The sequence below is a fragment of the Procambarus clarkii genome, chromosome 22 (assembly GCF_040958095.1).
Source record: "Procambarus clarkii isolate CNS0578487 chromosome 22, FALCON_Pclarkii_2.0, whole genome shotgun sequence".
NCBI lineage: Eukaryota > Metazoa > Arthropoda > Malacostraca > Decapoda > Cambaridae > Procambarus > Procambarus clarkii.
Genome location: NC_091171.1, coordinates 11,946,278 through 11,957,584, shown reverse-complemented (window position 1 = coordinate 11,957,584; position 11,307 = coordinate 11,946,278). Strand labels below are relative to the sequence as shown.

At 46.8% G+C, this 11,307-nt stretch overlaps 1 protein-coding gene across 1 annotated transcript; it reads left to right on the top strand.

The window, feature by feature from the left end:
* Positions 1–6,658: 6,658 nt before the first annotated feature.
* On the top strand, positions 6,659–10,940 carry LOC138367392 (autotransporter adhesin BpaC-like). Its single transcript, XM_069329034.1, has 5 exons — positions 6,659–6,779; positions 7,000–7,332; positions 7,385–7,711; positions 7,807–8,280; positions 9,406–10,940. The coding sequence occupies exons 1-5, from the start codon at positions 6,659–6,661 to the stop codon at positions 10,938–10,940; spliced, it is 2,790 nt and encodes a 929-aa protein (XP_069185135.1).
* Positions 10,941–11,307: the final 367 nt, after the last annotated feature.

Here is an 11,307-nt window from a genome sequence, read left to right as displayed (position 1 = left end):
GGGCTTAGTACGGATTTATCTGTATTGTAACTACACAATTCCAAAATAATCCTGTACACCACCACAGGCAGGGTCCTGTACACCATCACAGGCAGGGGTCCTGTACACCACCACAGGCAGGGTCCTGTACACCACCACAGGCAGGGTCCTGTACACCACCACAGGGAGGGTCCTGTACACCACCACAGGCAGGGTCCTGTACACTATCACAGGCAGGGTCCTGTACACCACCACAGGCAGGGTCCTGTACACCACCACAGGGAGGGTCCTGTACACCACCACAGGCAGGGTCCTGTACACCACCACAGGCAGGGTCCTGTACACCACCACAGGGAGGGTCCTGTACACCACCACAGGGAGGGTCCTGTACACCACCACAGGCAGGGTCCTGTACACTATCACAGGCAGGGTCCTGTACACCACCACAGGCAGGGTCCTGTACACCACCACAGGGAGGGTCCTGTACACCACCACAGGCAGGGTCCTGTACACCACCACAGGCAGGGTCCTGTACACCACCACAGGGAGGGTCCTGTACACCACCACAGGCAGGGTCCTGTACACCACCACAGGGAGGGTCCTGTACACCACCACAGGCAGGGTCCTGTACACTATCACAGGCAGGGTCCTGTACACCACCACAGGCAGGGTCCTGTACACCACCACAGGGAGGGTCCTGTACACCACCACAGGCAGGGTCCTGTACACCACCACAGGCAGGGTCCTGTACACCACCACAGGGAGGGTCCTGTACACCACCACAGGCAGGGGTCCTGTACACCACCACAGGCAGGGTCCTGTACACCACCACAGGGAGGGTCCTGTACACCATCACAGGCAGGGTCCTGTACACCATCACAGGCAGGGTCCTGTACACCACCACAGGCAGGGTCCTGTACACCACCACAGGCAGGGTCCTGTACACCACCACAGGCAGGGTCCTGTACACTATCACAGGCAGGGTCCTGTACACCACCACAGGCAGGGGTCCTGTACACCATCACAGGCAGGGTCCTGTACACTATCACAGGCAGGGTCCTGTACACCACCACAGGGAGGGGTCCTGTACACCACCACAGGCAGGGTCCTGTACACCATCACAGGCAGGGTCCTGTACACCATCACAGGCAGGGTCCTGTACACCACCACAGGGAGGGGTCCTGTACACTATCACAGGCAGGGTCCTGTACAACACCACAGGCAGGGTCCTGTACACCATCACAGGGAGGGTCCTGTACACCATCACAGGCAGGGTCCTGTACACCACCACAGGGAGGGGTCCTGTACACCACCACAGGCAGGGTCCTGTACACCATCACAGGCAGGGTCCTGTACACCATCACACGCAGGGTCCTGTACACCACCACAGGGAGGGGTCCTGTACACTATCACAGGCAGGGTCCTGTACACCATCACAGGGAGGGGTCCTGTACACCATCACAGGCAGGGTCCTGTACACCACCACAGGCAGGGGTCCTGTACACCATCACTGGCAGGGTCCTGTACACCATCACAGGCAGGGGTCCTGTACACCATCACAGGCAGGGTCCTGTACACCATCACAGGCAGGGGTCCTGTACACCATCACAGGCAGGGTCCTGTACACCATCACAGGCAGGGGTCCTGTACAACACCACAGGCAGGGGTCCTGTACACCATCACAGGCAGGGTCCTGTACACCATCACAGGCAGGGTCCTGTACACCATCACAGGCAGGGTCCTGTACAACACCACAGGCAGGGTCCTGTACAACACCACAGGCAGGGGTCCTGTACAACACCACAGGCAGGGGTCCTGTACACCATCACAGGCAGGGTCCTGTACACTATCACAGGCAGGGTCCTGTACACCACCACAGGCAGGGTCCTGTACAACACCACAGGCAGGGGTCCTGTACAACACCACAGGCAAGGGTCCTGTACAACACCACAGGCAGGGTCCTGTACAACACCACAGGCAGGGGTCCTGTACAACACCACAGGCAGGGTCCTGTACACCACCACAGGCAGGGTCCTGTACAACACCACAGGCAGGGGTCCTGTACAACACCACAGGCAGGGTCCTGTACACCATCACAGGCAGGGTCCTGTACACCATCACAGGCAGGGTCCTGTACACCACCACAGGCAGGGTCCTGTACAACAACCCGCTCCCAACTCTCACTTCACTACACGTCCTATTAATTTAAATCATCTTATCATGAGATTATCTTGAGATGATTTCGGGGCTTTTAGTGTCCCCGCGGCCCGGTCCTCGACCAGGCCTCCACCCCCAGGAAGCAGCCCGTGACAGCTGACTAACACCCAGGTACCTATTTTACTGGTAGGTAACAGGGGCATAGAAAGAAACTCTGCCCATTGTTTCTCGCCGACGCCTGGGATCGAACCCAGGACCACAGGATCACAATTCCAGTGTGCTGTCCGCTCGGCCGACCGGCTCCCTGTCATCATAAGCACATTTTGAAAATTACATTGATATAATACACGAGTTTTACAATATAATTATTACTTTTAATTACCCCCAACCACCTGGTTGGTTCAGCGACGACCCTTCCCCCCCTTGTTGCAAGTCGGTGCTCGATTCCCGATGATCCAAGAGGTTGGATACCATTCCTTCCCTCCGTCCTATCCCAGCTCCTCGTCCTCCTCCCCGTCCCAGTGCTATGTACTGGCTTAGCACTGTCTTCTCGTAATTATCTTGACTTACTTTTAATATATTTAGTAGCGTCAAGACAAGGAAAACGGAATGTGGGTCCTGCATTCTTTGTAATATATAAACCTATGTATTAAATACATCCCCCCTCAGAGGGTAAATTACAGCCCCCCACCATACCCGTCCCAGGGAAGAAATAGTGAGTGTGGTGGCAGGTGTGGCCACACCAGGCCCCTGGTGGCAGGTGTGGCCACACCAGGCCCCTGGTGGCAGGTGTGGCCACACCTGGCCCTGGTGGCACGTCTGGCCACACCTGGCCCTGGTGGCAGGTCTGGCCACACCTGGCCCCTGGTGGCACGTCTGGCCACACCTGGCCCTGGTGGCAGGTCTGGTCACACCTGGCCCCTGGTGGCAGGTCTGGTCACACCTGGCCCCTGGTGGCAGGTCTGGTCACACCTGGCCCCTGGTGGCAGGTCTGGTCACACCTGGCCCCTGGTGGCAGGTCTGGTCACACCTGGCCCCTGGTGGCACGTCTGGCCCCTGGTGGCAGGTCTGGCCACACCTGGCCCCTGGTGGCAGGTCTGGTCACACCTGGCCCCTGGTGGCAGGTCTGGTCACACCTGGCCCCTGGTGGCAGGTCTGGTCACACCTGGCCCCTGGTGGCACGTCTGGCCACACCTGGCCCTGGTGGCAGGTCTGGGCACACCTGGTCCCTGGTGGCAGGTCTGGTCACACCTGGCCCCTGGTGGCAGGTCTGGGCACACCTGGCCCCTGGTGGCAGGTCTGGCCACACCTAGTGGCAGGTCTGGATACACCTGGCCCTGGTGGCAGGGGCCCAAGTGTAATTTTAAATTATTATTTTTTTCAATTTTAATTAATTTTAAATAAAATAATTTTAAATAAATTGAAAATGGGTATGTATAGCTAAGATACGCCTCTAGCTATACTTATTGCTAGGTGAACAGGGGCATTTGGTGATAGTAAATGCTCCCACCATCACCTTCTCTCATATTTCATGTTCACCAGTATTTATTTACTTAATAACTACTGGTATAATATCTTGCTATTATAGAACTAATTCTAATATTATAAAAGACATATTTACTACAAGTGTCAAGCAGAGAATACATATATAGCTAACACTAAGGTCGCCGTCTTGATGAAACTCGCCAACTAAAATGTTTTGTTTATAATAAAATCGATCCTCCGTGTTGTGTAGTAGAGAAAAATTGAGATATATCCAGGTGTACATGAAGCTAGGAGTAGTCGAGCCCGTCCTTAAATCGACGCGGTATACTTACGAAGATTTTCCTTCTTAAGTGCCTACCTGAATACCGACGTAGTTGCTACGAAGATGCTAAGTAGAAAAACGTTTGTAAGTACGTATGTAACTGCTTCGTGAATCTGGCCCCAGTTTCCACGCGCCGCTTGTGGAGAGGAGGAAACTTTCCTCCTCAAGGAAACCTGCCAGCCAACCCAATATATTATTACAACAACATTTACCATCTCCCCACTCTGGCTAACACTGTCAGTAATTATAATTATGAAATAATAATTTAATATAAGGATGTGGTACAATAACCAACTAACATTAATACTGAGAAAGGATAATGTATAGTGTCACGGTAAAATCTCTAGGAAGAGATTCAGCCTACTCCATTATCACCTATTCTACTCATTCACGTCTAATTAATCAAGAACTGCATCCAAGAAGAACAACAACTACCGCCAGACGTCTAGACAGTATACCAGTCTCCCCCCCCCCCCCTGCACGTCACCCCACCTCGCACCTGGGTCGCTGGGAGACCACGCCCTCCGAAACAAGCAGTTTAAGTGAGCCGGTTCATAGTTAAAGAAGTAATCAGCGCCATCTGCCCGGCCGTCAATCTGTATAAATAGGGCTATCAAGCTCTCCAAGATTCAGATTACTCCTGTGTGCTCAACTGAGTAGACCTGTTGACACATCTCAGTGTGGTAACGGATTTAATCAGACTACCTCATAGTATTCCGCATCATATTTTATTTTGCACATTAACGTAACGTAAATATGATAGTTCATCTTGTTTGTTTTGCACAATTTGTATTAAAGCCAAGCCTGGATATTTTTTGTAATTTGTTTAATTTATTTTTAAAGTAAAGTATTTTTAAATGTTTTTTCCCACTGTTTATCTCACTGTGAAGACACCTTTGCAGTTTAACTTTTTTTTTTTTTTTAATATTTTATGACTGGCATTAGAGAGACTGCACGACCACCAACGTTTACCGTCACAATAGTAATGTACCAAACTGGCAACAGTTGGTCCACCTGATACACAGCTGACTATCACTACACGGGCCAGAACCGAACCCGTCCAATACCTGAACCACCATCTCTTGACCAACCCTAGCTGGTAAAACAGAAATACAACAGTTGTATGATATCCACCTAATACAATGACAATGACATACTATAACCTTACATGGTAACTGAATCTCATTTAATGCATGATAATGATAACAAATAATATAAAATCAAGTTAACAAAATCACTGAGAGGGCAAAAAATAGAATCCAGGTTAATTCCCGAGTCAAAACATCCCTCCACCTCCTGGAGAAAAAAATGGAATTAACTGAAGATTAATTACAGTTTTGCTTATTTAAGTACAGAATTTAGTACTGATAGTACCAGTATATCATATAATAAATATTGACAATGAACTTCCAAATTACACAAAAGTAATGTCATAAACTGGTAAAGTGTATAAAGTATATAAATCTTAAATTTACAAGTAAATCAAAACAATTTAATTGCATCAGATAATAATGCTTGAGATAAGAATAATATGCACAATAGTAATAATATGAATAATAATACATGCACAGGTTGACAGTACATAATGAAAAAGCAATATGATGAGTAATGTACATGACAAAACGTTCACATAGGAACAAAATACATAATAATCACAATAACATGACAAGATGAAACTCAAGTGGAAATTCTCATGTATAAAACAAAATTATTTATTGAATCCTCTTACTTCAGGGTACATATGTTGGAACTCTTCGAGACAAATCATTTATAATAACATTCGGCCTTCCAGGGATATGATGAATTTCTAAAATAAATTAATGACCACCGTAAAATTCTCTGATTATTAAATTTCCACTTATTAGTGAATACTAAAACATCTTTAAATACTACAGCTTTATTACCTAATAAAATAGTTTCAAATTTATTATGGGCTAATATTAAACAAAGTGCTTCTTTCCCAAAACAGTAATTCCTCTGCGCTTTATTAAATGTGTGGGAAAAATAATACACTGTGTGTTCCTCAGTATCAGATCCCACTTGAAAAAGCACTACTCCATCCCCTAGGTCAGAAGTATTATTATGAATAAGATATAGTCTGTCATATTGGGGACTGGTTAACACAAGTGACGTTGAAAGAATCCCCTTCAAACTCTGAAAAGATGTTTGATACTCTTGGATCCACATAAATTTTGCCGCTTTGTGTATAAGATTTTTCAAAGGTGCAGCTACTAATGGGAATTTTTTTTACAGTATCTGTGATGGTTGGCAGACATTCTTATAAGCCTCTGGACCTCCATTTTGCTCGTCAGTACTGGATACTCCATTATGGCTTGGATCTTATCCTGTAGCGGTAGTGTTTTTCCTTTATGCTATCTCATGACCCAGAGAGCCTATAGTACCCTCGGCCAAGCTACATGGTGAGAATATCTCTTTTTAATACCTGAATTTTTTTTCTTAACCCAGACACATGGTCTTCCCAACACTTACTGTAAAGCACAATTTCATACAGATATGCGCTGCAATTAGGAACATCCATTAACACAGAATTCAATAATTTCGGAAAAGTAGCAGGGACGTTTTTCAGACCAAACGGCAGAATATTAAACTAATAAGCCCCGACTGTGTTATAAAAGCAGTTACTTCTATCTTACGTTCCGTCAGAGGTACTTGAAGTTAACTCTTGGAGAGGTCGCGTGTGGACCCAAATTGGGCATGGCCAATCTGGTCGATGCACTCTTGCAACAAAGAACAAAGGTAAGGGAAACTTCAACCAACGGTGCATTGTTTTGTCTTCAACAGTCGATGCAGAGCTGCCACGTACCACAAGACTTTGGTAGCAGCACACACGAGGAACTCCAAGAGCTCTGACTGGGACGGGTAAACCCATGTTGTAGTAGAAGTTCTACTTCCCGTTGAATGACAACCCACATCTCTGGGGTCACCCTGTGAGGATGAGGGCGAATAGGGGTAGAGTCGAGGCGTTGTACATCATGGCTGATCAGATTAGTTTTGGGAGGTACGTCCCCAAACATGCTGACATACTCCTCTAACAGGAGCTGGAACTCGTTACGTTGGTCGTCCTGCAAATAACATAACTGCTCCGGAACTGGAATTAGAAGGAGGATTAGCAACTTCCTCTATACCGGAAATCATACATACCATAACCACCAATAATGGCACCATAGCCACCAATAATGGCACCATAGCCACCAATAATGGCACCATAGCCACCAATAATGGCACCATAACCACCAATAATGGCACCATAGCCACCAATAATGGCACCATAGCCACCAATAATGGCACCATAACCACCAATAATGGCACCATAGCCACCAATAATGGCACCATAACCACCAATAATGGCACCATAGCCACCAATAATGGCACCATAACCCACCAATAATGGCACCATAACCACCAATAATGGCACCATAGCCACCAATAATGGCACCATAGCCACCAATAATGGCACCATAGCCACCAATAATGGCACCATAACCACCAATAATGGCACCATAGCCACCAATAATGGCACCATAGCCACCAATAATGGCACCATAGCCACCAATAATGGCACCATAACCACCAATAATGGCACCATAGCCACCAATAATGGCACCATAACCACCAATAATGGCACCATAGCCACCAATAATGGCACCATAGCCACCAATAATGGCACCATAACCACCAATAATGGCACCATAGCCACCAATAATGGCACCATAACCACCAATAATGGCACCATAGCCACCAATAATGGCACCATAACCACCAATAATGGCACCATAACCCACCAATAATGGCACCATAACCCACCAATAATGGCACCATAACCACCAATAATGGCACCATAGCCACCAATAATGGCACCATAGCCACCAATAATGGCACCATAGCCACCAATAATGGCACCATAACCACCAATAATGGCACCATAGCCACCAATAATGGCACCATAGCCACCAATAATGGCACCATAGCCACCAATAATGGCACCATAACTACCAATAATGGCACCATAGCCACCAATAATGGCACCATAGCCACCAATAATGGCACCATAGCCACCAATAATGGCACCATAACCACCAATAATGGCACCATAGCCACCAATAATGGCACCATAACCACCAATAATGGCACCATAACCACCAATAATGGCACCATAACCACCAATAATGGCACCATAACCACCAATAATGGCACCATAGCCACCAATAATGGCACCATAGCCACCAATAATGGCACCATAGCCACCAATAATGGCACCACAACCACCAATAATGGCACCATAGCCACCAATAATGGCACCATAACCACCAATAATGGCACCATAGCCACCAATAATGGCACCATAGCCACCAATAATGGCACCATAACCACCAATAATGGCACCATAGCCACCAATAATGGCACCATAGCCACCAATAATGGCACCATAGCCACCAATAATGGCACCATAGCCACCAATAATGGCACCATAACCACCAATAATGGCACCATAGCCACCAATAATGGCACCATAGCCACCAATAATGGCACCATAACCACCAATAATGGCACCATAGCCACCAATAATGGCACCATAACCACCAATAATGGCACCATAGCCACCAATAATGGCACCATAACCCACCAATAATGGCACCATAACCACCAATAATGGCACCATAGCCACCAATAATGGCACCATACCCACCAATAATGGCACCATAGCCACCAATAATGGCACCATAACCACCAATAATGGCACCATAGCCACCAATAATGGCACCATAGCCACCAATAATGGCACCATAGCCACCAATAATGGCACCATAACCACCAATAATGGCACCATAGCCACCAATAATGGCACCATAACCACCAATAATGGCACCATAGCCACCAATAATGGCACCATAGCCACCAATAATGGCACCATAACCACCAATAATGGCACCATAGCCACCAATAATGGCACCATAACCACCAATAATGGCACCATAGCCACCAATAATGGCACCATAACCACCAATAATGGCACCATAACCCACCAATAATGGCACCATAACCCACCAATAATGGCACCATAACCACCAATAATGGCACCATAGCCACCAATAATGGCACCATAGCCACCAATAATGGCACCATAGCCACCAATAATGGCACCATAACCACCAATAATGGCACCATAGCCACCAATAATGGCACCATAGCCACCAATAATGGCACCATAGCCACCAATAATGGCACCATAACTACCAATAATGGCACCATAGCCACCAATAATGGCACCATAGCCACCAATAATGGCACCATAGCCACCAATAATGGCACCATAACCACCAATAATGGCACCATAGCCACCAATAATGGCACCATAACCACCAATAATGGCACCATAACCACCAATAATGGCACCATAACCACCAATAATGGCACCATAACCACCAATAATGGCACCATAGCCACCAATAATGGCACCATAGCCACCAATAATGGCACCATAGCCACCAATAATGGCACCACAACCACCAATAATGGCACCATAGCCACCAATAATGGCACCATAACCACCAATAATGGCACCATAGCCACCAATAATGGCACCATAGCCACCAATAATGGCACCATAACCACCAATAATGGCACCATAGCCACCAATAATGGCACCATAACCACCAATAATGGCACCATAGCCACCAATAATGGCACCATAACCACCAATAATGGCACCATAACCACCAATAATGGCACCATAACCACCAATAATGGCACCATAGCCACCAATAATGGCACCATAACCACCAATAATGGCACCATAGCCACCAATAATGGCACCATAGCCACCAATAATGGCACCATAGCCACCAATAATGGCACCATAGCCACCAATAATGGCACCATAGCCACCAATAATGGCACCATAACCACCAATAATGGCACCATAGCCACCAATAATAGCACCATAGCCACCAATAATGGCACCATAACCACCAATAATGGCACCATAACCACCAATAATGGCACCATAGCCACCAATAATGGCACCATAGCCACCAATAATGGCACCATAACCACCAATAATGGCACCATAACCACCAATAATGGCACCATAGCCACCAATAATGGCACCATAACCACCAATAATGGCACCATAGCCACCAATAATGGCACCATAACCACCAATAATGGCACCATAACCACCAATAATGGCACCATAGCCACCAATAATGGCACCATAGCCACCAATAATGGCACCATAGCCACCAATAATGGCACCATAACCACCAATAATGGCACCATAACCACCAATAATGGCACCATAGCCACCAATAATGGCACCATAACCACCAATAATGGCACCATAGCCACCAATAATGGCACCATAGCCACCAATAATGGCACCATAACCACCAATAATGGCACCATAGCCACCAATAATGGCACCATAACCACCAATAATGGCACCATAGCCACCAATAATGGCACCATAACCACCAATAATGGCACCATAACCACCAATAATGGCACCATAACCACCAATAATGGCACCATAACCACCAATAATGGCACCATAACCACCAATAATGGCACCATAACCACCAATAATGGCACCATAGCCACCAATAATGGCACCATAACCACCAATAATGGCACCATAACCACCAATAATGGCACCATAACCACCAATAATGGCACCATAACCACCAATAATGGCACCATAACCACCAATAATGGCACCATAACCACCAATAATGGCACCATAACCACCAATAATGGCACCATAACCACCAATAATGGCACCATAGCCACCAATAATGGCACCATAGCCACCAATAATGGCACCATAACCACCAATAATGGCACCATAACCACCAATAATGGCACCATAACCACCAATAATGGCACCAAACCTTCTCGGGAAGGCTTGGTGCATTCTTTTGATAATTACTTACTAGCCATTCACGTTTTCTTTACGTGGGTCGCTGAACAATGTTAGGTTAGTTTGAGCTAAGTTAGAATAGGCTAGGCTAGGTTAGTTTGAGCTAGGTTATAATAGGCTAGGTTAAGTTAGTTTGAGCTAGGTTATGATAGGATAGGCTAGGTTAAGTTAGGTTAGTTTGGGCTAGGTTAGGATAGGCTAGGCTACGCTAGGCTAGGTTAGTTTCAGCTAGGTTAAGATAGGCTTGGCTAGGTTAGTTTGAGCTTGGTTATGATAGGCTAGGCTAGGTTAGTTTGAGCTTGGTTATGATAGGTTAGGCTAGGTTAAGTTAGGTTAGTTTGAGCTAGGTTAGGATAGGCTAGGCTAGATTAGGTTGTTTCGTACCGCATTTTCTATCCATTGTGGCAACCTGAAACGACCGGCT

Bases quoted from the DNA above. Each gene is read 5' to 3' on its own strand.
- LOC138367392 (XM_069329034.1), top strand. From the start codon at position 6,659: ATGGCCAATCTGGTCGATGCACTCTTGCAACAAAGAACAAAGGTAAGG. The intron at 7,333-7,384 runs GCACCATAACCC...ATGGCACCATAG, and splicing joins CACCATAGCCACCAATAATG to CCACCAATAATGGCACCATA. The intron at 7,712-7,806 runs GCACCATAACCA...ATGGCACCATAG, and splicing joins CACCATAGCCACCAATAATG to CCACCAATAATGGCACCATA.